A 26,938-nucleotide genomic window follows, 5' to 3' on the forward strand; every position below is an offset into this window, starting at 1 on the left:
AAAGGAAAAAAATCCATTAGATGACTGCACACTGGTCTGAATTTGGGAACATCATCCGTGTCTTGTTTCTTTCTTTCTTAGTTGAACCTGCTCCCTCACCACAAGTCACACCGGTCAACACCTTCCTATCCAACAGCCTCGTGACCGACCTGGAGGGGCTGTCTTTGTCTGACTCTGTCCTCTCCCCAGCAGTAAGTGTTTCATATTATTTGCTTGTTGACATCTTTATTCTCTGTTAGTGAAGCGATGAAATGAAAATGAAGAGGGGGGGGGGGAACTAAAGCAGATGACAAACCAGAGGGGTCTTTTTACAGACCATTGCTCCCTCCAGCGCGCTGAAGAGCTACGAGCTGCTTCACCGGATCACGGGTGAGGGTCTGTCGGTGGAGTACTGTTTCAGCCGGCAGCCTTTCAGCCCTGACGCCAACATGGTGGCGGTGCAGATGCAGTTCACCAACAGCGCCTCTTCCGACACCAAGAACCTGCACATAGAGGATGTGAAGCTCCAGTCTGGGATGAGGGTCAAGGAGTTCCCAGAGATCGGTGTGTGAGATTGTCCACTGTGTACATGCACGGACATATGAAATACAACCCTGCTGGCAGTGCTTGGAAACTGCACTGTTCATTACACCAGATAAAACAGACGTACTTGTTGCAGATGTCGGTGTTTTTTCTATTACAATAATTTTGCTTCAGGGAAAGCTGTCAATAAGATGCTGAATTTTTGTGACTATGAAGTTGAAAATTCTAATTTAAGTTTGTTCATAGACAAGAAGGGGACCATCAGCCTGCTACATATTAAAATATACATATCAGCACATTTAAATTCCTCCATTAAACTTATTATCAACATGAAATACAAGTTTGATGGATTTCTGTCCTTTCACCTAACGGCAACAGGTTGCAAGCTGCCTCTATGACCTGTACACGGGCAACCACATAGACACCAGTATCCTGATAATTAGTGTTAAGCCACAAACTGATAAAACACTGTAACTTTGTTCACCAAAATGTCTTGAACTAGCTCTGCCACTCAGTAACCAATAATATTACTCATGTAATTCTATCAAAAAGCTGCAAAACACCATAAATATGGGCGCAGTAGTTACAGTTCAGTGACTTGAATGTCCCTACCTGAGGCCTGACATCAGCTACAGCCGGCACACATGCCACGAGTTATGTGCCCTTAAATTTAAACCTTAATAAAACCCAGTCTGTAAATAATGTTGCCTTCATCACTCGAGTTGGGCATTTTAACATGTCCATCAGGGTTGACTTGACTTAGAGAAAAACAAAGTGTGGCAGTTTTGAAGTTGTCAGCAGCGCCTCCATCTCAGTTTTCTTCTTAGAGGACACTTTTTGTACAAGGACGTCTCAGATGTTTCAGTATGAACATTCACATCCTAATCTTTGTCTCGGTTTTTCATGTGACTTTTAAGAGTTGTGCCTGTTTTTTGTGTGGAAACACTAAAGGCTTTTTCTTTCCTCCATGTCCACAGAGCTACTTCCGGCAGGTGAGACGGCCACAGCTGTGATGGGCATCGATTTCTGTGATTCAACGCAAGCAGCAAACTTCCAGCTGTGGTGAGACGGACTCTTGATTACAGAGGGTAGACCTCCTGTGCAGTCCTGCTTCTGGTTGCCGGTCTGCTTCATTTTTGGGATTTGCTAGATTTGCATTTGCTCTGCAGCAGTTAGTCTGCTAAGCCACTGATACGTTGATATACAGACAGGAAGTTAGTTAATTATTTGGAAAAACTCTTGATTCGATTCAGTTCACGTTTAATAATATCAGAGAAAACACTCCAGTGGTTTCTGAATTTCTATAAAGCTACAGGCAGTCATTTTGATCTGACGACATGAGTAGTGCACAGGTGTACCTCAGACTGCCCACAACAAAAGGCCACCCTGGAATGTGCAGTTTTGTCTCACAGCAAAATGCCACAGATGCCACAAGCAATGAGGGAGCGTGCAATTGGCATGCTGACAGCAGGAATCTCAACCAGATCTGTCGCCCGTGCATTGAATGTTCATTTCTCAACCATAAGCCGTCTCCACAGGCGTTTCAGAGAATATGGCAGCACATCCAACCGGCCTCACAACCACAGACCTCGTGTAACCACACCAGCCCAGGACCTCCACATCCAGCAGGTTCACCTCCAAGATCGTCTGAGACCAGCCACCCAGACAGCTGCTGGAACAATTGGTTTGCACAACCAAACAATTTCTGCACAAACTGTCAGAAACCGTCTCAGGGACGCTCAACTGCATGCCCGTCGTCCTCATCGGGGTCTTGACCTGACTCCAGCTCGTCGCCGTAACAGACTTGTGTGGGCAAATGCTCACATTCGATGGCGTCTGGCACGTTGGAGAGGTGTGCGCTTCACGGATGAATCATGGTTCACATTGTTCAGGGCAGATGGCAGCTGAGAATGTCCCAGTTCTTGCATGGCCAGCATACTCACCGGACATGTCACCCATTGAGCATGTTCGGGATGTGCTTGACCGGCGTATACGACAGCGTGTACCAGTTCCCACGAATATCCAACAACCTCGCACAGCCATTGAAGTGGAGTGGACCAACATTCCACAGGCCACAATTGACAATCTGATAGACTCCATGCGACGATGTGTTGCACTGCATGAGGAAAATGGTGGTCACGCCAGATACTGACCGGTTCTGGGTCCCCAGACCCCCAATAGTGCAAAAAACTGCACATTCCAGGGTGGCCTTTTGTTGTGGGCAGTCTGAGGTACACCTGTGCACTACTCATGATGTCAGATCAGCATCCTGATGTGGCATACCTGTGAGGTGGGATGGATTATCTCAATATGGCAGATGTGCCCACTACCACACATTTGGACTGATTTGTGACCACTGTTTGGGAGGGATGGTTATATTGTGTATCTGGAATGAATTTTAGGTCTCTACGTCCATCCCATGGGGAATGGGAGCAGTAACAAAGGTGTTGCGTTTATATTTTTGTTGAGTGTATGTTCTTAACATATCTGTTAATTCACTCGAAGTTGGCTTTTATTTTGAAATCCGGTTTCCCTTCCCGTAATACTTTGAATACACAGGGAGCAGAAAACAAACTCGAGGCTGGCTTGACTGCAAGTCTCGAATTGGAGGCTGGCTTGACACAATCTCCCCGGACGTCCAGGGCGTCCGGGGGGATTTTCGAGATTGATAAAAATGTCCGGGTTTTTCCTACATTCCGACAGAGGACCCATGTGTTTGAAGTCATCCCCGAACTGCTGCTTTGTGAGCACTTGTAAGTTTTTCTGCGCTCACAGAAGGGACAGACAGCGCGCAGGAACGCGCCTAATGATGTTTAAAAGATCCCAAAACGCAAGTGAATCTTTTCAGACGAACTGCAAAAGAAATTTCCCTCGTACCGACCCAGTACTGGTAATTTTTCTTATGCACATGAGGCATTATTTCTGTACCATTATTTAATTCCAGAGGTTTTTAAGTTATTTTCTTTGCACTTGTTGACTTGTAAGGTCCTATATGACAGATTTTATTTCACAATTCATTAACCGCACAGATAGAGCTGGGCGATATGAGATTTTTTCATATCACGATATGTTTTTTTCATTTCAGGCGATAACGATATCTATCACGATATAAGCCAAATAACTATATTTGTAAGATTTAAATGTGCTGTTGCTCACAAGTAAAATGTGAAATAATCAGCAGCTTGTTTTTATTTAAATATTTATTTCCCATAATAAGTTCAACAGGGTAGATGTACTTAAGGAACATGAGACTTTTTCAGATAAATAAAGGCAAATATTGCAAACTACACAAAAGGCAGCCGCTAAAGCGTTTAAGTTTCAAAATAGAACAAACAAAACAGACTAAATTGTCAATTCCACTTAGAAACAAAATATTAATTCTAAAAACAAATCTTAGTTTGTTTTACAGAAGAACAGACAAAACTGACTAACTTTTGTCAATATCAAATAAACTGAGAACTAAAAGGAAATTCTCAATCTCTCCTTGTTGTATAGCTTAGCTTTTCAAACAGTTTTAACAGTTACTTTAGTCTGACAAAAGCCGAATGACGAATTAGCGCTTCCAGTCAGAGACTGAGGTAGCCTCAGTCTCTGACTGGAAGCGCTAATTCGTCCACACGTACACGGGTATTTTTGAAAACTGAGATTTTCCGTTTTCGTTTTAAAAAATAATCCCGTCCACACATAAAGGCAGAAATGAAGGAAAACGCTGCTATGAACATGCCAAAGCAGCAGGTGGCGCTAAATTCCTAACCGTGCAGAAATGTTGGCCAATCAGAAGTCTAGAAGCCTCGGTGGGAAAAAGTAAACAAAGCTGGGGCATAGAAGCAGAACCGAGTCGTATGTGTGGAGGGACAGTAACTGTGTGTATATGTAAGCATTTAAACACTGCAGAGAGTAGAATTAACAGTATTGTAGAAATTCATTTCACCGAAACAATAACGTGGCGCAGTGTGACGCATGCACCAGTTTATTGTATTTCCAGACTTGTTTTCGGCACAATTTACAGTGCACGCTACTCTGTTTTTTGTCAGACTTGAAATAGCCGAAATACCTTCACACTACAGAACTTCTATGGCTCTTCCGTTCGACAATCTCTCTGGCATTGGAACCATCATCTGTTTTCTCTCCGGTCACGCTCGGTTGATTTTTCTAGTCGGCACACTCATTTCCTCCATTACGCGCTGGCTCCATTACCCGCTGGCTGCTTCCCAAACAAACACACGTGCTGCTTGGCACTTGTGCTGTACGTAACAAGTCATGCGACGTGACGCTGCGGCTGTGATTGGTTCGGCTCTGCGCTACTTAATTTGGATTGGCTGACCTTTTTTTTTTTCTTTCTTTGAGGACAAGAGCTGCGAGGTCTATCGCGATAGCTTAATTTCTCTATCGAGTAAAAGTTATATCGCGATACATATCGTTATCGTTCTATCGCCCAGCTCTACGCACAGAGAAGGCATCGTTTAAATATGTTTCTTTAAGCAAGTTCTTCATGACTGAGCCAAGTGTCCTCTTTTTTGGACATCAAAATATGGTCACCCTAGCTTAACTGACTAAAAAGCTCAACAACTCGCCAAAGTATTGCTGTTATCGGACACAAGCTTTAATAGTTGCAGCTTTTGAAAGTTTGCATTGACTCTTTACTAATCTTTACTGATTTGAATCTTTGGGGGTTTTGCATAACATATTGATGACACCTACTGAAGCTTTGAGAAATACTGATGGACATTTTCAGTTTCCTGTTGTTTTGAAAACAGTCATAAAATTACCACCAGACTGTCAGACCAGATATTTTACTTGTATAATTAAAAAAATCTTATTCCACTTCTGTCATCCCACCAGGGTAAGGGCTGTTTGGGAAACTTTGAAGTTTAAGAACAAAAGACGAAATACAAATCCCTGACACTACCGTTCCTCCTTTTTCAGCACTCACACCAGGAAATTCTTCGTGTCGATCCAGCCACCTGTCGGGGAGCTGATGAGGCCCGTCTTCCTGACAGAGAACGAGTTTAAAAAGGAACAAGGTGAGTGAAAATAGGCCACAAAATATTTCTGATGTCCTGAATGTTGCGACCCTAAACCACTGTCTCAGTTGCTGCTTTGACACCAACACATCTTTAAATGTTGCATAGTCCAAACAGGGAGCTTGTTAACATGTTAACCAGTGAGCTAATGCTGCAGCACTGCAACTCATAAGTTTTGTCCCTGAGTGTTAGTAGTCTACTCTGAATATACACTTCATATATTCTGTTCAAATATAGCGCTCATTTCATTAGACTGTGAATGAAATGGGGTTGTGATGGGGTTAAATGTTTGAAGTCGTGTGGGAACCACATGCTGAATATCTAAAGTTAAAAAGTTAGCACATACATGAAACTTCAGGTTTGACTTGATTTGATAGCTGCAACTTTTGAACAGTCAATCAATGAAAATACAAATGAAAAAATTGCTGCTGATCAAAGACATTGAGATCTGCACTTTGATCTTTAACAGTTACGCAGAGAGGAAAGCATGCAGTGATGCTCAGTCACCCGTTGATAATGTGCATCATATAGTGTGACACGATGAAATGAGGACCTTTTAATTAGAAAGTATATTTCACTTTTCCAAATGTGTGTTTGGTTTTGTTTTTCTTTTATAACATTGCGAGCAAGTCATTTGCCACATGCAGTAAACATCAAAGTAACTGCCTGATGTTTCTGAGTCTCCACATCATCCTTCCTCCAGAGCAGGAAACAGTTTTTTGTCCATCAGCTACATTCAATCCACCAATACAAACCAAAGGTTTGCATTAGACGGTGTATGGTAGAGCAGCTGCAGACAGCAGTTCCCAGCATGTTTCTGGTTTCTGGTGTTCGTTTTCCATCCTAACAGTGATCGAGTTTTGAGCTCTAACAAGCCCACAATGACTCTTTAAACATGTGTCATATCCACGGTTCCTCCCTCTCCATACTCTCCCCAATAGAGAAGCTATTACACAATCTAGGTAAGTTGGCTTTAATAGATTTGTTGTTCCCAGCTGTCTGTGTGCCACCTTTCCTATAGCCAAACTCATCCTCACACAGACCACCCCCTCCTCCCATTCCCCTCCTCCCTCCTCCTTTAACACCTCGTGCTGACTCCCCCTCCTCCCTTCTTGCCTGGGTAATCAACACTTAACTGCATCTCCGGGTCTGTAGCTGCAGACACCTGCAAACCTGCCGCTCACACTCTCCTGCTCCACCAGGAATGGCTGGAAATGCTCATCCACTGATCCTCATTCAGTCTTTCACATATACATCTGGCTCACAGCAGCACTCGATCATGTGCTTTCTGATAACCACCAACCATGCTGGGAGTTTGAACTGTTGGTCATCTTGTAGTGCATCGGTCTAACTGGCACTGGGTTTTGTTTTGCAGGTCAAAAGAGGTCTTGACATCTCAGTTAAAACCAGGTTATAGTCATTCAAGAGGAAATGATAATGTCTTTAATTCGTATTGAGGTCTAGTTTTTAAATCAGCAAATATTTGATTTAGTTCAGACTTTTGGTCACTTTTAAACAAAACTTCAGCCCCTTTTTAACCAGTTCCAGGAACTAAGATCAGGATCTGGGAACTGAAGGAACCTATTTAACAAACTATTGTTAATACGTTTGTTAAATAGTGATTTACACCCTTTCAAAATGAGCCAAAGATATTGACCTAATCTAAAGAAACAGATTAGCTGTGACTTTAGGTCCAAAACATCTGAGTGTTGCGTTGAGATATCAGTCAAAGCTGAACTAGTGCGGGACCTACTCTCCTGTAATACCAGGTCATACCACAAGATGGCGCAATAAGTCCATGTAACCTTTCATTCCTTGCATTTTTATTTACATTGGCAGTCTGATTCTATACACTGTTCAGTATATTCACTCGTATACATGAGAGATCAAGCATGTGGATCCATCTGTGTGACCCCTTGAGAAAAAGGCCAAAAGTAGCTAAAGTCTGAGAGAGCAGCACACATCCAAAAACATTTCACCACACTCACTGGTATAACACTGCCCCTGGTGGTGACAGTTGTAATAAAAATGGGAACCATTCTCAGTTAGGGGGAGGGACTTTGTGGTTGTTCCTTAAATATCTGTTTTATAATGCCTGTGCTGTGACTTGAAACAATCCTTATGCAGGTTTAGTTCTTAAATACTACAAAAAGTTCCTGCTGTGGAAACACTTTATATCTACCTGTAAGTGTAATAGAGAAAACATAAATTTCTGTTTGTGGGGAGCAGTTAAAGTAAACGTTTGACTGGTTTTCTGTGGGACCCACAACATTTTGTGCAATTTAAATTTTTTTCCCCTATTTTGTTTTTTTGTGCTCCCTCACACAACTTACTGCACAACCTCTTGGCAAGGAGCTACGATTTTATTAAATTTGGGTTGGTGTTATAAAAAAGTTCAAATGAAGCATGCATAGACACTAACACTACGAACGGACTGCAGTCTGTTTTAGCTAAATTTTCTGAATTTAAGTTTTCTGTCACTTGACTTATTATTGCAGCGATTTTAGGACTTGTTTTACATCAGAGCAGTATTGATATATAATACTGAAATACTAGTTTTAACCTGGACATCCAGGCGTCTTTTGACCAGCAAATCACCAAACAGTTGCTCTCTACAAGCCATCTTCGCACAAGTGAGAAAATTAGTACTGAATACCTCTTTCAACCAGAATTTCTGTCTTTGGAAATACTCTGGAAAATGGTGACTCGAGTTGGTTAGCAGTCAGAAATTTGCTTCTTTTTTGCTGTAAATTCACCAACAAAATCCTGTGTTCAGTGGGAAGCATGAGTACATTCCCGTGTTAAGTGTTAGTAGCATTTACAGTTCTTGATGTACTGAATATTACATCAGTCCCTCTGAGAACTTTAGCAATGTTCACTGCATTGTACAGTATATGTATATAATACTGTACATGTCTGAAGCTAGCAGATACCCTGAAAAAGAATAGCAATGGTTAAAAAATGAACTCTGTTACTGTACATGTTGTCTTCTTCTTCTTCTTATTATTATTATTATTATTATTACTACTATTATTATTAAGATTATTAACTGCTTTGCTTGTTTTGCTGCTGGGAGGGAGAGGATTCCTGTCTGACCAGTGCTCTGCTCCTACAACCTCCACAGGTCAGCTGATGGGCATGAACGAGATCACAGAGAAACTAACTTTGGACGTCAAGTGCCGAAACGAACACGCCATCGTCCAGAGAGTGACCACCGCTGCCAACCTCAGCAGAGTGCCCTGTGGGTCAGATAAAGAGTGCAGGTGAGAAAAATCACTCCTGAGCAAACACGTCTTGTTATCTGAGCCACCTTTTAATGCAAATAGCGCTCTGGGTGGTGTTTGTCTTCTGCGAAGGACACGGAATCATTTGGGAACAAGATCTTTGCCAAGATCAGCTTAAAAAATCACCTTAAAAGTGTGGCTTCACGTATTTTACGCAGATTTTAAAAATCCACTAAAGCAGTGGTTCCCAAACTTTTTTTGCTGGGCCCCCCTTTGTTTTACAAGAAAAATGCACACACACTCACACGCACGCACACATCCTCCAACCACACACACCCATATTTTGCTCCACTGCGGTTTATTTCACACCTCAAACATTTAGTAAACAATTAAGCAAATACAAGTAATCTGCAATATATTACAGGTAGCAATAAAATAAACTACTAACTCTTTTACGCTGCGTCCACACCTGCACGGGTATTTTTGAAAAGGCAGCTGTTTCGTCCACACGTAAACGGCGTTTGGAATCACCGAAAACGGAGATTTTTTTAAAACTCCTTTTTTGCGTTTACGTGTGGACGAGGAATACAGAGTACCTCACGCAACGTCAAAGGTATGTGCCTTTTTTCACGTCACGCTGTGCGCCACGTTATTGTTTACATGAGGTGAATTGCAGAATGGCAGATATTCAGATTAACAGTATTTTGTCTCTATCTGCAGTATTTACACGCTTACACATACACGCGCAGTTACTGTCCCTCTATTTAGAAAGGCAGAGGCGTCATGTAGTATTTTATTTTACATGTAGTTGTTTTTTTCCTGTGTAATAATATTCAACATTGCTATCAATACATTTTTCAAAAAATGCCTCTCTGTGCAAAATGGGCTCCTCAAGGAGGATAAATAAACAACTGTGGGATACTGTTTGTCCGGGATTTGAACCGGGGGAACAAATCGTGGCAGGATCAGGAAAAGCAATTAAGCAGGGGAGACCTACCTTTGCACTTGTGCAGGTGAAGCCAAAGGGCAGATATGCTTCACCATATTTTCTAGTCTTTGGCTTAGAATGAAGTTGGTTTGGAAACATATTCAGCGATGCGTCATCTCCTGCTTTGCGTTTTTGTGGGCACCCCGTGCTAGCAGTGTCCAAGCATTGCTTTTGTTTTTTGTTTTTTTTCCCTTTTCATATTTTCATACCCCCCCCCCCCCCCCCCCCCGCAGTGGCTCTGCCCCTAGGGGGCGGGCCCCACACTTTGGGAGGGTCTGCACTAAAGGAACAAAGTGTACATTTTTCAGACACCTATAGATTTTAGTTCCAGCTTGAGTAAAATAAATGATAAAGAAGCAAATGCTGTCAGGAGGATCTACCTTGACATGACAATAAGTAGGCTGTGTTTTTTATTTCTCCATCAGATCCACTTCTCCTTTGTGACATCTGGTCTCAAAAATCCAAGATACAAGGGGATTAGCATTTATGACCACAACGACATTATCTACATCACAGAACTAATAACATTTAGTCCTATTTAAATTACAATGTGTGCTTGAGTGAGAGGAAATCTGAAAATCTTAAGGTCATAAGTAGTTGGACTGTTGTTAGTTTAAGTTCAGTCCGGTTTTATTTATATACCATCAAATTATAACAACAGTTGCATCAAGGTGCTTTATATTGTAAGGTAAAGATCTACAATAATAGAAGGAAACACTAGAAAAAAGTTGCTTCCTGTGTGGACGTTAAACATGATGACAGACACCAGGAAACGCAGAAAGCAGAAGAAAGTAACAAAACCAACAAATCTAACACAGACACAAAACACAAGAAATACATGACAAAAGCCTGTGACTGTGACATTCAGGAACCACTACATCATCTGTACAAACCTGATACGGCATCAGCTGTTCAAGCTTTTAGGGGGGGAAAGGGTTACACATATATTCACAATCAGCTGACTTGAAGTAGGATCTGATGCAGTTCTGAGAATGTTGATCAGAGTATTCTAGAAAATTTCTAGAAAAGAAAACCAAAAACATTTTTTTGCACTAATTTTGCACTCGTTGTGTTTCACAGATGATATTTTTGTCTCACTGACTCACGCGATGTGTATCCCTTCTTTGTTCTGTGGCTTCATCTTTACTTCTTGATCTTTGCTGCCTTGACCTCAGTCCTCCTGTTCCTCCTCCTGATTATCCTGTCCACAGGTTTGCAGGCAGGACGGTGACCAGTGGCAGCTTGGTGCTGGTCACCGTGGCAACCAAAGAGGAAGGAGCCGCCCAGCTGACGGTCAACTGTGAGAAAATGGTGATCGGGACGATGCTGGTGAAAGACATCCTCCAGGCTCTAACGCAGTGACGCGAACCAGCTCTCCAGCTTTGAACTCCGCCTCCACCTGTACTTCAGCCATCCCTCACATATCATCTAAGACTTGTCAGTGTAGCATCTCCTGCGAGCCGTGTCAGTGAGGAAGCTTCCACAACATTTGTTTTGTTAGAAGAGCCCCAAACCTTTAGAAATGACTCCCAGAGACAGTGAATGCCACACCTGGACCTGACAATTAAAACTGAACCTGAATGTTTTTACTTGACTTTCCAAAAATACTAATTTCCGAACGTTTTGGGGTTTTTTTTCTTTCCTTGAGGAGCTAATTGGACTTACTGGACTCACATTTACTTAATCTAAACCTTCTTTTCTTTAGTATAAAGTTAATGTCAGAATTTGTTTCCTGGATAAACATTAATCGAGGCTGCAGGTTTATTCTTGACTTTGAGAAAAAACAGTGGCTCTGAAACGTTCAGCCACAGCCTGTGATCTTCCTCAGTGGAGGCAGTTGCTCAGTTGTCATCGACAAAGACTGAATAAACTGCATTTTTCATCATTTGTGAAATCAAAATCAGCTACAGCGACGACTAAGTCATCCGTGATATTCAAATCCAATTTGTGATGCTAGATTTTTCTGTGCTCTCACCTGGTACATAATAAAATCTGAAGTAGGACACATCTTCAAAAAAAATCCAGAAGAATCTTCAATCAGTAGTAGTAACTGGACTCATCCGCCTTCTGTTAATGCTGTAGTCAGGCTTTACAAAGATTAGGTGAGCAAAAAATAAACAAAAACATGTGCAGTAAGATGTTCACTAGGTTCAGGCTATTAACACTGTGCAGTAAGAATATGTGACTCTTGGCGATCAGGACACTTTATTTTCCCAATAAAGTGGTCCTACACCATAAACGTCGCTCACTCACGAGCTCCCTTGATTTTTTTTCTTTTAAATCTCAGGCTAGATTTAATCCATGTGTAGGAAACTGAAATAATCCCATCTACATTGCGACTGCTGGTTTTATATACTTTTTGCTTTTATTCCAACTTTATGTATATCAGGTAATGACTAAACCATCTCTATGACAAATGAGCAACATCATACGCTGGGGAAAGACTGGACCTCCACAGGTTTTCGTCGGAACTAAAGGAGGTCTTTCTATGGTGTTAACATGAAGATGAGACAACTTTCAGTTCAGTTCATTTTATTTATATAGCTACAATTCACAACAAAAGATAAAAATCTTACAACAATATAGAGTAAATCCCAACAATCAGATGCCCCCTGTGAGCAAGAAAAACTCCCTTTTCCTCTGGATGGGCATCCATCTGCTGCAACTGGTTTGAGGGGCTATCAAACTGCTTTAAGATGGAGAGATACTCTGAGATAGACGGAGTGGGTAAAAGACTATCATATTCCCTCAAATCGGGTGGCACTGTCACAGTTATTTGAAATCATTACAAGATACAAGAAGATTGCTGATCTAAGACGGCTACCATTCAACCTCAACTATGTGATTTTGGTATAATATTAATGAACAATTCCCCAGAGTTTTATCTCATAATTTGGTGATTTTTAGCATGTGGTTAGCTGTCAAAGTGCACATGTTCATCACAGTAAGTGGGGCATTGATAAAAGCTGAAATGTATACATGCTGTTTTATTGCAACATGCAATGCAGTACTACTGTAAGGTGTGGTGTGTGTCTGTGTGTGAGTGAGTATCAGCCTAACAATAAGAAGTAGCGCTTTTGATTAAAAACTGTAACACTTGACTTGACATCATCATGAAGCACATTAAAATCACCAAAATCCTCATGCTGATTATACAGAAATGTTTTTTTGGTTGCTTTTCTCTGATTGCTGTGAATTAAACCCAGCGTTTAACCCCAACGCCAACAAAAATACTTAACGAATATCAGCAAATTATTTTCCTAATGATCATTTGGATAAATGATTTATCTGCTGGTGATATTCTCGTATAAGTGAATCGGGACTGTAAAAAATAGGATTTTTGCCCACTAAATTCTCAACTGAGTCTTGTAGACAAGCATTTACTGTAAGTCATTCTACATTTAATGAGGTGGTAGTTGTGTCTTCAGTTTGTTTATGTGCATAAAGGAAGTAATATATTGACCATAGAGCTGTAGCATATTTTTCTAATTTATATTAACTTCCGAGAAGGCAAAGCTAGCAGTTCTCGTGTTTTGTGTCAAGCTAATGGGTTGCTATCTGTAGCTATAGAGTTAGCTTTCCCAAATGAGACTTAACTGATTTTTGGCAATACAGCAAAGATAAATATTTGTCAAAAATATCAATGCATTCATTTAGATTTCTATTTTCAGAAAACTCAGCCTATATTTACTAGTAAATAACACAATGAAGCTTTGAAGTGAAATATTCACAAAAACAAAACTCAACCCATTCAGCTTTCCATAAAGTTGATTTAGTAAAGAAACATTTAGATTATGTTTGAGTATGTGCTGAAGATAATGTGCGTGATTTTCAAGTTAAGTGTTGCTTTTCATCTCAGTGGTCAGGCTGGTTTCGTGGCTAATTACATTTGATGCCCCTTTTTTCCTTTTAATATCCTCATCTGTGCTGCAGACGCATGTTTCTTAATTCTAGCAGTATCTGTGCACTTCTTTTTACTGTTGGAAACTGTAACTGTAATCTTCCAAAGCTACAGGAGTAGTGAAAGGACTTTATTTTGGCCTTTAACGTACTCCTCGCATTGTCTGTTATTTGCCCGTTCGCTCCAGCAGCCATGATGATGATGAAAGTAAACAATAAGAAAGTCTACTTTCAAAAGTAAAAATACAGAAAAGAGTGAACTCTATTCTCCAAATCATACGTAGGGCCATATGTTTCATCTGCTTTCAAAATATCCAAAGTACAGTTCCTCATACCCGTGTGTGGTTGTGAAATGTGGTCCTGAGGTATTACAAGTATAGTTATACAAATAAAAGTACAGATATGGTGTTGCGTGTGTCTACTTTTTTATGGTCTTTACTCAAATCGACCACAGACAACTGCCTTAACTGAAGGAAGCAAGACTGGCATTTTGAATAAGGAAGAGTAAAACAGAAGTTGTAAAAAGCCTGCTGTATTTGCTGAAATCGAACTCGTCCATCTGTTCGGCATCTTTGTAGTGACATTTAAAACCCTGGAGCACAATTTCTTAATTACTAAATTTCAGCGCGAAAGTTAAAAGTAACAAAAAGCTGGTAAACAAAGTGGTATTAAAGAGAAACAGCTGGATGAACATTTTGCAAATAAGCTAGCAACACATTAGTAGCATGACTGCTTCTCTTTTCCTAAGACCTTAAAAACTTTCCTTCACACCTTTCCTTGACCTCATGAAGTTGTTCATCGACGTCATGGTAAAGAGACGTAGGAAGGATGTGGGAAGTCTTTCTTGTTTTTTATTTCATACAACAAAACAGCAAAAACACACATGTGAGATGAAGAAAAAGCTGCATTTATTTAAAAACCTGATTAAGGCATTACAAAATAATTGTAAATCTGCTTTAAATTTTTACAAAATCCCTGATAGGATCATCGATGTAGTCTCTCAGGAAGATATTAAGGTAGTCTGTAAATGATTTGGTCCTTTCCCATCACTGCACTCTGAAATCTTTGGTTTTCCACTCAAACTGAACTAAACTTGCCCGATCCAGTTTGTGCAGGAAAATATCAGACTGAACCTACTAAAATCTATTCTGTGCATAAGTATAGACGTTTTGGAACCCATTTGCTATGATACTTTGGCTGATTACACCACCTATGCAGGTCATGAACCTCCAAAAACATCATACAAGGCCATTTATTCAGACATATATTTGAAGGCAACTTATTAAAACACTTTTTTTTCTAGCTGCATGGTTTTATTCTTAGATTGCACTAATACAGCTTAGCATGACTCACAGTTAAAAATGATTAAAAAAAACAAAAAAACTAATAGCACTTATCTTACACTTGGCCTTGTTTTTTCACAATTCAAAAGAGACATGACAAAAAACTGCAGCTGCTTTAAGTCAGCCTTCTCGGATTGGCTGAGCCTCACATCCAGAAGATTTGAATGCAGCCTGAGTGAGGGTTTGCGTGCTCAAAGCCAGAGCCATGTCCCTGAGTAGGTCCTATTAGGGACAAGGCATAAGACTAAATTTGAGCATCCTCCACTGTGACATAATATACATTCACTGGCCCCATTATTGAGTACACTTGGTTAACTGCTATTAAGGCAAATATCTAATCAGCCAATCACATGACACCACCTGAGTGCATTTCGGCGTGTAGACACGGTCAAGACGACCTACTTAAGTTCAAACTGAGCATTTGGACAGACAGCTGTTTTAATTGAGTTTCCTGTCGGATAAGACATCAAAATTAGAAAACAGAAGTGTTGGCTGGCCTGATGAGTCTCAATATCTGCTGCAACATCTGGCTGGTAGGGTCAGAATTTCGTGTAAACGACATGAAAGCATGGATCCATCCTGCCTTGTATCAACAGTTTGGGATGGTGGTGATGGTGTAAACATGTGAGGGATATTTTCTTGGCACACTTTGGGCCCCTTAGTACCATCATTTATATGACAGAGCCTACCTGAGTATTGTTGCTGTCCACGTTCAGCCCTTTATGAGAACAGTGTACTCACTATACAAAACTAGTTTCTTAAACATGACAGGAAAGCAAAAACACAAGACCTACAGTCGATCCATCACTCTTCAGTAAACCAGATAATAAGGCCCCATTTTCTCACTTTGAATATAGGGTTTTGTCATTTACATAAACTTTTTACAGGTGTCCAGGATTTTAATAACACACTGGCACTTCTTTCTCAGCTTTCCAACGCAGTAATTCTTGGAAGGCAGAGAGAGCCAACTGTTGTTTAACAATTTGTTTTAGCAGTGGAATTTTTAAATTAGGCACCATAGAAAAAGATGACAGAAGGCACAGGATTCAACCAGGAAATACAGAGATTACAGAGCTTCAAGTCGTTCTACCCATCTGTGAGGATGTTAAGAGGAAGCTGAATCCATTTAAAACAACGCGAATGTTCATGTGAGCTCTGTCTGCCTGGTTTGTGGAAGTAGAAGACCCACCAGTCCTCCAGTGAGCAGCAGGGCTGACACCAGCAGGATGGGGACAGCACAGTTTGCATCCACCAACCTTCCAAAGACCAAGTTACCCATGATCGCTGCCACTCGGCCCACGCCTGTGAAGAAACCAAGAGCAGAGGACCTGAGAGAAAAATGGAAAGAAAAGAGATTCAGTATATGTGCATGTGACCTCTCTGAGTTAGAATAAAACACCTCGATGGATGAGTGAATCAATTAAAAAAAAATACAAAAAAAGAAATCTTAGTTTGATTTACATTTCTATACATGGCTGAATCTGAGTTTCGAGTTACCGTAGCTTTGTCGGGTAGAGCTCAGTTCCTACGACATCCAGCGCATTCCAGGCGATCACGGACACCCCGCTGAAGATGCAGGACAGGATCAGACTCTGAGCTTTGGTCTGAACCACATAGATGAAGAAGACACTCAGACTGGACAACAACAGGCTGCCGGCTGGAGAAAGTAACAAAGATGAAGAAATGTATGATTTTTTTGTTAAACACTGACTTAAAGGTGGGTGTTCTGTAGCAGCTCGGTTTTCTGATTTTCTACATTTGTTTGTAGTGTGAGAGCTTCTTTAATCGTGACTCAAAGCTTTTGAAGATGAAGATGGAGCGTTTGCTTAACTATGAATGGGTTGTGTTAAAGACAGTGATATGCAGTGACGAACTCTAAAAGGACAAATTTTATGCTATCAAGGGTCAACTCACTGACAAATTCAGAGAATAAATTATTTACAAGAAACAAGCCGGAAAAATAAAGCTGAATGTCCACTGGAGGTTGGCTCCAAACGCGAGTCAATTCTCTCTGACTTCTATGTTACAACGTTACAGCAGAACAGACTGTTACGAAAATAGAATTTCCTATAAACGTTTTTTTATTCTATTAAGCATGATTATGGGTGTTTTAATGACAGCTTAATTCATGGACTGGACCTCTCAGTTGTTTCTGGAGTATCTTTAATCCATTCATCTAAAAATAAAATTAAAAAAATACATGTGTTGCTCTATTTTGCCTTAGATATATGATTGGCATTAAATTTGCAAAAACTTAAATAACATCTAGCAAGATGTCAATTATTTTAGCTGTGTAGCTCCATTCACTCCATGGACTGTTTCTTGAGCACCACTTGCTGTGGCCACAATTTCTGTGGGTTACTGTGAAGTGGAATGGCTCTCCTGGATTGGCTCTGCTATGATCTTTAATTTTTTTTTTTTTATACACAACCTATGATTATATGCAACATGTATGGGAGAGTGTTAAGAAATGAAAACATATTGATTTGTGAAAGAAAAAAAAAACCTCACAAAGCAGAGCCTTTCCTCCGGTGCTGTCCATCACAAGAATAGTGAAGATGTTACCCGGCAGGTTTGCCGCGGCTGTGATGAAGCCATCCGTATATACTGTGAGGTAACAGACAAATACAGGAAGACGAGTGTGGACAGGAGAAAGGCATGTGGCGAGATATGGATGGACCAGAAAAAACAAATAAAACACAACACATTAATAGTTATTTCCTGAAATTTCCTGAGTGAGTCCAGTGTCAGCTGGTGCTTTAAGCTTGTTAGGAAGTCACATTAAAGCAGGTTAAAGAGTAAAGCAGAAGTGTCCTGCACTTGTTGCAAGTTTCAAATATTTGCTTTTCTCTTCCTTTCCAAGTATTGTAAAAACTGACTCCTGTCAATGTTAAAGCTGATTTCTTGGCCTCCGTGAGCAGCGATGCCTGGATGAAAACACTAATATGAGCATGAATCCTCTGAAACACACCTGCTGTCTTGACCGTGTTACAGGTCTCATTGGCCGCTACAGACGGGCGGGACACATTTGCGCAGGGCGAGCCGCCGTCTTCGGTTCTCTCAAACAGCTCAGGAAACCACATCCACAGCCCGTAGTAACTACACACACACACACACACACACACACACACACACACACACAAACAAAAGATTTTAACTTTTGATTTAGAATAAAGGGTGAAGTGTGAAAGTTTTAAAATGTAAAAAAAGAAGAAATAAGAAAACCACAGTAGAACGTGCAAATATGAGTTTGCCATTTAATTGTTCCCTATCACTTGATGCATATCAAATGGTTATCTCACATTAGTAGTATTATTTTTATAAGTCTGATACAATCCCCCAGCAGCTGAACAGTGTGAACAGAGCTGAAGCAAAGCCTGAATGTATAGGTGCCCATTTCTTACCCAAAAGATATTGAGTAGAAAATGATGAGAAGAGGGATACTCCTGGATCTGAAAGGGCTCTGAAATATCTTTTTAATGGGAGCCAAAGCCTGCAAGTTAACAAGAAAATTATTCATAAGTAAACCAACAAAAAACAAAGGAAATGCCTAAACTGCTCATGCACTGTCAGTGTTTTCACATTTACTCAATAGCTTAACAAACAAAAGCTCTTTTCCTTTTTGTTATATATACAGTTTGGTCCAAGTGGATACTATTAACCAAATAATCACAACTTGACTGAAGTCAAGATTTCAACCTTAATTCAAGGGGTTCACAGAAGTGTTATATTAACTGTTTAGGAATTAAGCCATTTTTATACAAAGTCCCTCGTTTTCAGATGCATAAAGCAATTGAACAATTTACTGCTGTGCAGTTTTATTGCCAGATAAGGCTTGTTCCCTCATTTTTCCGTGACTAATTGAGCAGATAAACCATCCGCTAACTGTTCAAGGTAACGCTCAATGTCAATTCCAAAGAGAGGTCTTTGAAAGTGAAGGCAGGGATCACTGGACTAAAAAAAAGACAAAAAAAGACAAAGCAAAATAAACCTATTGAAAAGATGGCACAAGTTTACGAGTGGCCAAATGAACAATCTGGTGCATTGTTAATTCACTGAACAAAAGGCTGGGAAAAATGACAGAAAACAAATCAAGTGAAGGATGACACAACAGCTAACCAAGTCAAGAACACTCTCAAGAAGTTAGGCATAATTTTCATATGTACAAAAAAGGATGCCGTCATTAACATAAACACAGAGGGTGTACAACAAGGTGCAAAGCACAGGTTACGCTCAAGAACTCAAGGCCATAAATGGGATATTCTTCAGTGGCCAGGTCAGCCACCTGATGTTAGCCTAGAACTGCATAATTTACAGTTACTGAAGACAAAAGTGAAGGCACAAATACCAACAAACAAGCAGCAACAGCAATCACTGACTATAAAGTAGTTTCATTAAAATATTAGAAACACCCCCATGTTACTTTCATCCCACTGAAATTCCCAGATGTATATAAAAATGTGTTTTTAATTCCTAAAGTTAATGGAATATTTTTGTTAAACCCTTGAATTAAAAATGCTTCACTTAAATCACATCTTGGTGTACAGAGGCCAAATGATTAAAAAAAATGCACTTTCCAAAGCCCAGAGCTGTGTTCATAAAACATTTTGGATACCTGAAATGATTTGTCAAATTAATTTACAACTATTTCTGGTAATTTTTCAAATCAAAACACAAAACAATCGTCACACGGGAGGATTGTTTTGTGTTTTGCTACTTTTCTCTCCTTTTTAAAATCTTTCAGGATCGAGTATCTTATACTCATATTTTACCATTTTCAGCCATTCTTTTTTAAAATAAACAAAACCCTAAATCTTGAAACCAGTACTACCAGACATTCTAAAAATCAGTTAAACTATTAATAATAACAAATTACATCACCTTTTTCAAAATATTTGCAAGACGTTCTTTACTTGAACCCAAGCTTCTGCTCTTGTCTTTGTCACCTTTTTGGGTAGAACTTGTACGCAAACCAAATTCCTACAAAAGGGTTCAGAGGACAGTTGTTACACTTACAGTACTTTTATACAATTGCATGAAGGAAGGAAATGTTGACTGATGACTGATGTTTCGTAAAGGCAAGCAAGGCAAGCAGTGCTTGCCCAGTGAGATCTAAAAATACACATTAAAGTACATTATAGTACTTGCTATTGTCAGCTAATTCTAAACATTTTTTAAACATAACTATAGAAGCGCTAACATTTCACAATTTTCAGCCAGGAAGGAGTTCAGACAGGTGAAGATGTCTATGCAGATTGCAGCAATATGTACAAGGATGTCAGCATATACAAAAGGATAGTCATGCAGCACAAAATCATGTTGTAATCTGGTCCAAGTTTTCTTGTTGTTGTGTTGAACACTGGAGAAATGTTTGTTCTCTTTGTTTGGAGGTGGAAAGGGCGTGGCCATTGTTTCTGCTCACCTTCCTGTAAAAGTCACTGCTTGCTACTGATTCAACAAAACTGTAGAATACCACATGTGGAATATAAACACACACGGTAGCTTTCACTTCTCTTTGATTTCACCTTATCTTTGTCAGTTGCATCACTTTGGCTTTGCTTTTTGTCGACTTAAGTTGGTTTTATTTTTGTTTAAAAAAAATTATTAGATATGTGCAGCAAAAATTAAACATATAGTAGTATACTTATTTCATACCGGAAGAGCCTTTTCTTTTCCTTTCATGTTCAGCTTAAACATCAATCTGAAAACCTGGATTGCTTCTTTCTCACGGTTAGCCTGGAAAAGACAGAACACAAAAAATCATCCTAAAGACAACTCAGAAGTAAAAGCATCCAAGCAACACAAACATTATTTTGGTCTTTCAATACCTCCATGAGGAACTTGGGGCTTTCAGGCATGAACAGCTTGAAAATGAGTGCCGACGAGATGCTGGGAACGGAGCACAGCACCACAAACACCCGCCAGCTCTTGAAGTCCAGTGTTCCCAGAAAAAATTTTACCCAGGTTCTGGGGATCACCAGCCAGGCCAAACCTGCAGACAAAGGCAAACACAGATGGTCAATATTTCACAAAAAAAAAAACAACTACAGTTTATTTTAAGAGAAGTTGAGTTTAACACCTTGTGCAAGTCTGTGCAAAATTTTAAACACCAAAACCAAAAACCCGGTAACACACACCACTGAGTATGTGCTATTTTTTTCTGAAATCCTCAAGAAGCAACATCAGGAACTTAAAAGAAAATCAAGCTGACAAAGAAATACCAAAAAAAACTGCAGTTAAGTTGAGTCTAGCTTAACTCCCATGTTAAAATTTCAAACTTTATAGAATTTAAAATCTTCTAAGCCTGCAGTTTCTGCCTTCAAAACAGTGGTCTCAAAAGTGAATTTTATTATAACTCATTCACCTGTAAACTGCAGTTAGGGGTGTGGTCACTTTGAATTCAATTCAATTCGCACCAACTACTACAGACCCACTATGAGGAAGCACTTGGCGACAGTAGGGAGGAAAAGCTTCCTTTTAACAGGAAGGAACACTGATAAGTGCCACGACACAGGAAGCTGTTGTCACTGTCTAAGCCTCACTTTTTGAGTTACTGAACTGAACTCCTGGATTGTATTTGTGCTCTTGGAGCCTTTTGGTGCATTTAAATTGAATTCTTGTTTAGTGGTACAGCCTGTTCAAGACGTTTGTACTTCAGTTTTGGTGAGTGAAACTTGAGTATTTTCTGGTCTTTTACATAGCAATGTTTAGCACTACCCAGTCTCTTTGGACTTGCATATTGCAACATATGCAACATGGTAACTAAGCTTGCTAGCATTAGGTAATACCTTACACTCCACCGTTCATTCAAATATAATAGCATCTCGCTAAAACCCACATGGAGGGGATTAAAATGCTAAAGTGTTAAAATGGGGCATAACCACAGTTATATAAATTTTTTATATGGAGAATACTCCTTGCTCCCACCTGCAGCCAGGATGTTTCCTGCCATCCAAAAGGTGGCCAGACAACTGATCATCGCACCTCTCCTCAGCCGGGGCATAAACTCTGAGAAGTAGGAGAAAATGACAGGAAGTGACCCGCCGACCCTGCAGAGGAGAACAGCATGGTGTTTATTCTTTAGCTGTTTTAGTTGTTTAACAAAGACAATTTAGATGGTTTTTAAATACAGCGTGGAGGGATGCTGCATGTCTTGTGCTATATTTGGGTATTTCAAAAATGATGACACTGAATAAAATCAAACCAGTCAATTACTAATCTGACTGAACTTTGTGCCCCAATAGGGGCATTTTTGTCCTCTAATGACACCAGAGGTACATTTAAAACAACTAAAAGAAGGATGCAGCTTCCCAATGTGGAACTGCCCTAAACTTGAATGTTTTTTTAATAGCCAACAGAAGGCAACTCTTCTGGTTGTAGTATATATGAAAACTGCCCTCTGTCATTAAGATTTTTTTTCCCAAAATGCCCTCCACAAAATAAATATTAGGCATTGTAGCAATACAAGTCACATCGTAACTTTTAACATCACCGCCTGACGTCAAAACCACACCACCTATGTCTCCTATAGATTCTAAAATTATCACTTAAATTCATGAATTACCACCATTATAAAACCATTTTACAACAAATATTCATACTTTGCACAAATCAGTGACATATAATATTCTAAAATAGCAACATTACAATATATACAAATCACATATGAAAACAAATCTACTCAAAAGTGGATATGAGTACAAGTTCATAATTCAGTCCTTCAAGTGACAATGTCTGCAAAGTGAAGTATAACTGGTATTATTCACTAATATTGTGGCCCTGGGAACAGTTGAATGTGTGTTAGCAAAATGTAAACTTGTACAGAAAAAAAGAATTAAAAATCATGTTTTTACCCAATGCCACTGATGAACCGCATCAACAGGAAGAGCCAGAACCATGGAGCCAAGCTAGCCAGACCCCCAAACAGCCCATTGACTGTCAGAGACATGATCAAAACCCTGCGACGCCCCTTCTGGTCAGCCAAGTAACCCCACATGTAGCCACCCACCATCATTCCTGGAAAACAGGAAAAAAAGATGAACTTGGTGTAATCAGTGGGCTCAGTCAGTTGCCCAAGACACTGAGTTACAGTCAGGGAAAAAAGTATTTGGACAATGACAGCTTTGCTCCGTATACAGTGGACTGTAAATCTGACAATCAACATGTGAATTAGGCGCAGATTTTCAGCTTTAATTGAAGGGATTTAATACAATTATTACATTAAAGTGATTTTATTGATAGTTCAACATTTTCAGAGGCTTAATAATATTGATAAAATGGTCGTATATTCAGTTATGGCTCCAGTTTTATAAGAAAGGGTTACAAAATAAGCAGAGAGCAGAGGCTAATAATGTCTTGTGTGTTTGGCTTGTGTAAGGTCTTGTGGTGTTACGTCACATAAATCAATCAACTTTAAAAAAAAAAAAGCTTCTCATTTCCAAGTTCCGCTTCAAACAGCTGACCTATTACCAAAAAAACAGTTGTTTCATTTTCTGTGAAGGGGAGTTTAAGGTGGTTGACTAAATGATTCACCGAGGAAAATGCTTGCTGTCAGCAGGCCCATGTCTGAGGAGCTCAGCTCGAGATCACAGCGTGCCGTTGGCAGCAGAAAAGAAACACAAAGAATCTCCACAGCATCGCTGGCATTGGCCCAACCACAAACCACCAGCAGCAGCCAATGGAACAAACCAAAACCTGAGAGCAAAGTGAATAAACAAAGGGGAGAAGCAATTCATGATTGACTTGTTGCATAGCTTTGAAAATCTTAATTTTATGTCATAACCACAAACACCCAGGTTTTACACCTCTAAAGGTATAAAGTGTATACCTAAAATCTTAAATAAGCTTATTTTTCATATGCTTTTCTCCTCATATTTACGATGACTAAGTGAAAAACAAAAAACATTAGATTACCTGCTCTTTCCACTGCTTCCTCATACGTCAGTTTCTGCGGTACGTGCTCACCAGCTTCCGCTGTTCTGTCAAAAATGACTTCACCTATAAGGCAGCCAAATACACACTGTCAAATTCGGTTCTTTTAAATTCCTTCACCGACAGAGAAAGACCCCGATTCAGTGTGGTCAAAGCTCAAAAAATCATCTTTATTCTACATTTCCGGAAAAGGAGAGCTGCAGACTCTAGCAAGCATCCACAGGTCTAAAGCATCACAAGCCAAATGCGTATATATAGTTCTGCTATACATTGCACACAGTCACACATAGTTGTGATCAAAACAACTCTGCAGTGCACTCTGCCTAGTTTCACTTTCTGTCCACATCCTGTCAGCCTCTCACCTAGTTTATACTCAAAGTTGTCCCTCTCTTAATTATATTTATTCCGTAACAACACAAACATGTATAAAGTTTTACTTTCATTGTACTAGCATAAATCGAGCCATAAACTTAACTTAATAAGACAAATAGGCTTGCCTGGGCCATGTAACTGGCTGATGAGGCTTTTTGCAGTTAGACCATTTCTTTCATTAAAACATATTAATGAAGTTACGACAGAGTTGTTGTTTCCATCTGTTTTATAATTTGATACATTTCTATGGTTGCAATGAAAATGTAATTAGCAATAACTGGCAAGTAACTAACTGTTATAATAATTATCTGGCTACAAAATATCACAAAATAATGAAAAATCATTAAAAAAAAACCAACAACATCACAATTTAGTCCAAAGTGGGAATGAAAGTTTCATAGTAGGATGACATTTTTTAGAGTGATACCAAAGTATAACCAAATTTCTGTAACGTTTATTATGTGTAGATATTTATGAGTCAATACTAAGATAAGACAGTGCAGTTTAAAAATAGCTTGTTTGCTTGGATCAGCTGGTTGTGTTCTTTGTAAGGAAGTTGCAGAGTGCCCTCTAGTGGGCAAACAATGGAAAATCAAAATGCGTAACACTGTTGAAGGGTGTTTCTCCTGTCTCTTCGTTACTTTTTTATTTTCACATTAGCTGTTGCAGCTTTGATATATGGTCAAATAGCTAACATTCGCTGATACACTGACGAAGCCAAAAACAATTTTTACAGAATATTACGCAGAAAACGAGGCTCTCAACACTCTCTGCAGCACATGCAGCAAAGTCGCATTTGTGGAAAATAATTAAAGTTAAATGTAACTGGATTATGAAATGTATTGTAGTCATTTTAAATTAAAAAAAAATCCCCCATCCTTTTTTTCTGTTGTAAGAATATTAGCAGATACATCAATATGAGCATTTTTTACTTCTTAAAAATCAATACATCAACTGTTAATCATCCATTACTTATCAGGCACAGATTTGTTTACCGCTTTAAATATATGTTGAGGATTAAGAAGTAAAAGTACAGAGTAATCAGATTATCAGAAATGGAAATTCTTTTCAGAGCCATTTCAAAGTAGTAACATCCTAAAAAAATATTTTAACATTTGATCTGAAAGAGGGCTTAAAACTACTTTTTCAGGTTTTACACTGCTACAAAAATATACTGGTCCAACTGTCCAAATTTTCTCTATTACTAGCATATTTACATTTTATACCACATGAAATGTTCCTGAATTTACTCAGCAAATGAATTTATAGGAGTGTGTTAATACGCACGTGTTATCAAAGAGAAGGTATGGACTGCCATTACCTCATAAGACTTTGTTGTTACACTATCTCTTACCGTACATTACTAAATCTCCATTTGCACTATTTGCACTACTCTGCCTGGTTTACACCCAATGTCATTTACCCATTATATTGTATATTGTATAGCTTTCTTGTTATATGTAAAATTGTATTGTATTTATTTAAATTTTTACTTTTTAATTATTTTACCTGCATTTTTTAATCACTCTTATATTTAAATGTTCATTTGCTATTTTATCTAGGGATTGAGAGTAACGTAGTTTCTATTCTCTGTATGTCCTGTACATGTGGCAGAATTGACAATAAAGGTGACTTTGACTTTGACTTTATTATGTATTCTAAAGATTTTTTGTTTTGTTAATATTTTCATAATTTTACATTGGCTGCACCATGTGCCCTGGAACATATACCATACACGTGGTGGTAAGCTAGAGCTGACCTAACCAGCCATAAAGATATACATACATATATATATATATATATACATATGTATGTATATGTACATATATATATATACATATATATATATATATATATATATATATATATATATATATACATACATATGTATGTATGTATAATATAACAAATATTATTTTTTACATCTTTATAGGCCAGGTGACCAGGTGAATTGCAACCCAATATCAGTTTACAGTGTCAGTAAGGGTAAACCGAGTGGAAGCCTTAAAACATCAGAGAAATATTCTTTTGAAAGGCTGATGAAAGAGTGACAGATGGTTTCCTAAAACAAAACAAAAAAAGGAGTAGTAACTAGAGGACCCATGAGGGGGACCAATTCAGCTACACAACTTATTATAAAGACTTAAAGCATTAAAAAAAAGTCTAAATAAAAAAAATAGGTGTAAAATATTAGTAAGCTTATACAGCAATAATAACGTTTTTTAAAAAAACAACTATATTAGGTAACTGAATTTGAACAAAATAAGGAGAGATGCCACTTACTTTTGTAAAAAATAAAATAAAATGACAATAATAAATAATTCTGACACATATAATTACTTTGTGTGTGTGTGTGTGTGTGGGGGGGGGGGTTATAGGAATGACCTCTTTATGGATCTTCGTATGCAAGTAAACAAACTGTCTGCCTTTACCTTCATCCGAGTCCAGCTCCCTTGCGTCCAGGCGATGTCCCGTGAGAAGCGGCTGGCGTGCCTCCGGATCTCCGGCATGCTTATGACGGGACATCTCCAGAGAAGTCGGGTGTCTCTAATCTGGGCACTTAAGATCTGGGTAGATTAGCTAACTTCTCTCCAGATCCGTCAAATCTCCGAGCGAGGTGTCCGATCCTATGAC

At 39.2% G+C, this 26,938-nt stretch overlaps 2 protein-coding genes across 15 annotated transcripts in view; one reads left to right on the forward strand and one right to left on the reverse strand.

The window, feature by feature from the left end:
- The window catches only part of ap3b2 (adaptor related protein complex 3 subunit beta 2), a 55,301-nt gene extending 43,419 nt beyond the window's left edge, over nucleotides 1-11,882 (forward strand). For 7 of the 13 annotated variants that reach the window (XM_026175205.2, XM_026175206.2, XM_026175207.2 and 4 more), the window contains 7 exons: nucleotides 82-191; nucleotides 315-543; nucleotides 1,500-1,584; nucleotides 5,449-5,546; nucleotides 6,488-6,508; nucleotides 8,671-8,809; nucleotides 10,934-11,345. In XM_026175205.2, coding sequence (XP_026030990.2) covers nucleotides 82-191; nucleotides 315-543; nucleotides 1,500-1,584; nucleotides 5,449-5,546; nucleotides 6,488-6,508; nucleotides 8,671-8,809; nucleotides 10,934-11,120 — 869 coding nt within the window. In that variant the 3' untranslated portion in view covers nucleotides 11,121-11,345. Of the gene's footprint in view, nucleotides 1-81; nucleotides 192-314; nucleotides 544-1,499; nucleotides 1,585-5,448; nucleotides 5,547-6,487; nucleotides 6,509-8,670; nucleotides 8,810-10,933 lie in introns of all 13 variants that reach the window. The other 6 variants (XM_026175209.2, XM_026175210.2, XM_026175204.2 and 3 more) reach the window with 3 other exon arrangements.
- A 3,556-nt stretch (nucleotides 11,883-15,438) lies between these two features.
- On the reverse strand, nucleotides 15,439-26,875 carry sv2 (synaptic vesicle glycoprotein 2). Of its 2 annotated transcripts, XM_026175216.2 has the most exons (13): nucleotides 26,737-26,875; nucleotides 23,915-23,998; nucleotides 23,534-23,695; nucleotides 22,855-23,017; nucleotides 21,929-22,050; nucleotides 20,830-20,993; nucleotides 20,657-20,737; nucleotides 19,883-19,981; nucleotides 18,406-18,494; nucleotides 17,973-18,100; nucleotides 17,513-17,608; nucleotides 16,499-16,658; nucleotides 15,439-16,329 (listed from the first exon to the last, which is right to left on the reverse strand). In XM_026175216.2, the coding sequence occupies exons 1-13, from the start codon at nucleotides 26,828-26,830 to the stop codon at nucleotides 16,146-16,148; spliced, it is 1,626 nt and encodes a 541-aa protein (XP_026031001.2). In that variant the 5' UTR covers nucleotides 26,831-26,875; the 3' UTR covers nucleotides 15,439-16,145. The 2 variants fall into 2 exon arrangements, with proteins under 2 accessions (XP_026031001.2, XP_080159923.1); XM_080303797.1 differs by lacking the exons at nucleotides 23,534-23,695; nucleotides 23,915-23,998.
- Between the last annotated feature and the right edge of the window lie 63 nt (nucleotides 26,876-26,938).

This window comes from Astatotilapia calliptera, chromosome 7 (genome assembly GCF_964374335.1).
Source record: "Astatotilapia calliptera chromosome 7, fAstCal68.1, whole genome shotgun sequence".
In the NCBI taxonomy this organism is placed as follows: Eukaryota; Metazoa; Chordata; class Actinopteri; order Cichliformes; family Cichlidae; genus Astatotilapia; species Astatotilapia calliptera.

What these genes read in the sequence shown, in the direction of transcription:
- sv2 (XM_026175216.2), bottom strand. Translation starts at nt 26,830, where the DNA reads ATGTCCCGTCATAAGCATGCCGGAGATCCGGAGGCACGCCAGCCGCTT. An exon ending in GGAAGCAGTGGAAAGAGCAG is followed by an intron (nt 23,696 to 23,914) that starts GTAATCTAATGT and finishes CTTTGCTCTCAG; the next exon opens with GTTTTGGTTTGTTCCATTGG. An exon ending in GACAGCAAGCATTTTCCTCG is followed by an intron (nt 23,018 to 23,533) that starts GTGAATCATTTA and finishes CCTGTTTTCCAG; the next exon opens with GAATGATGGTGGGTGGCTAC.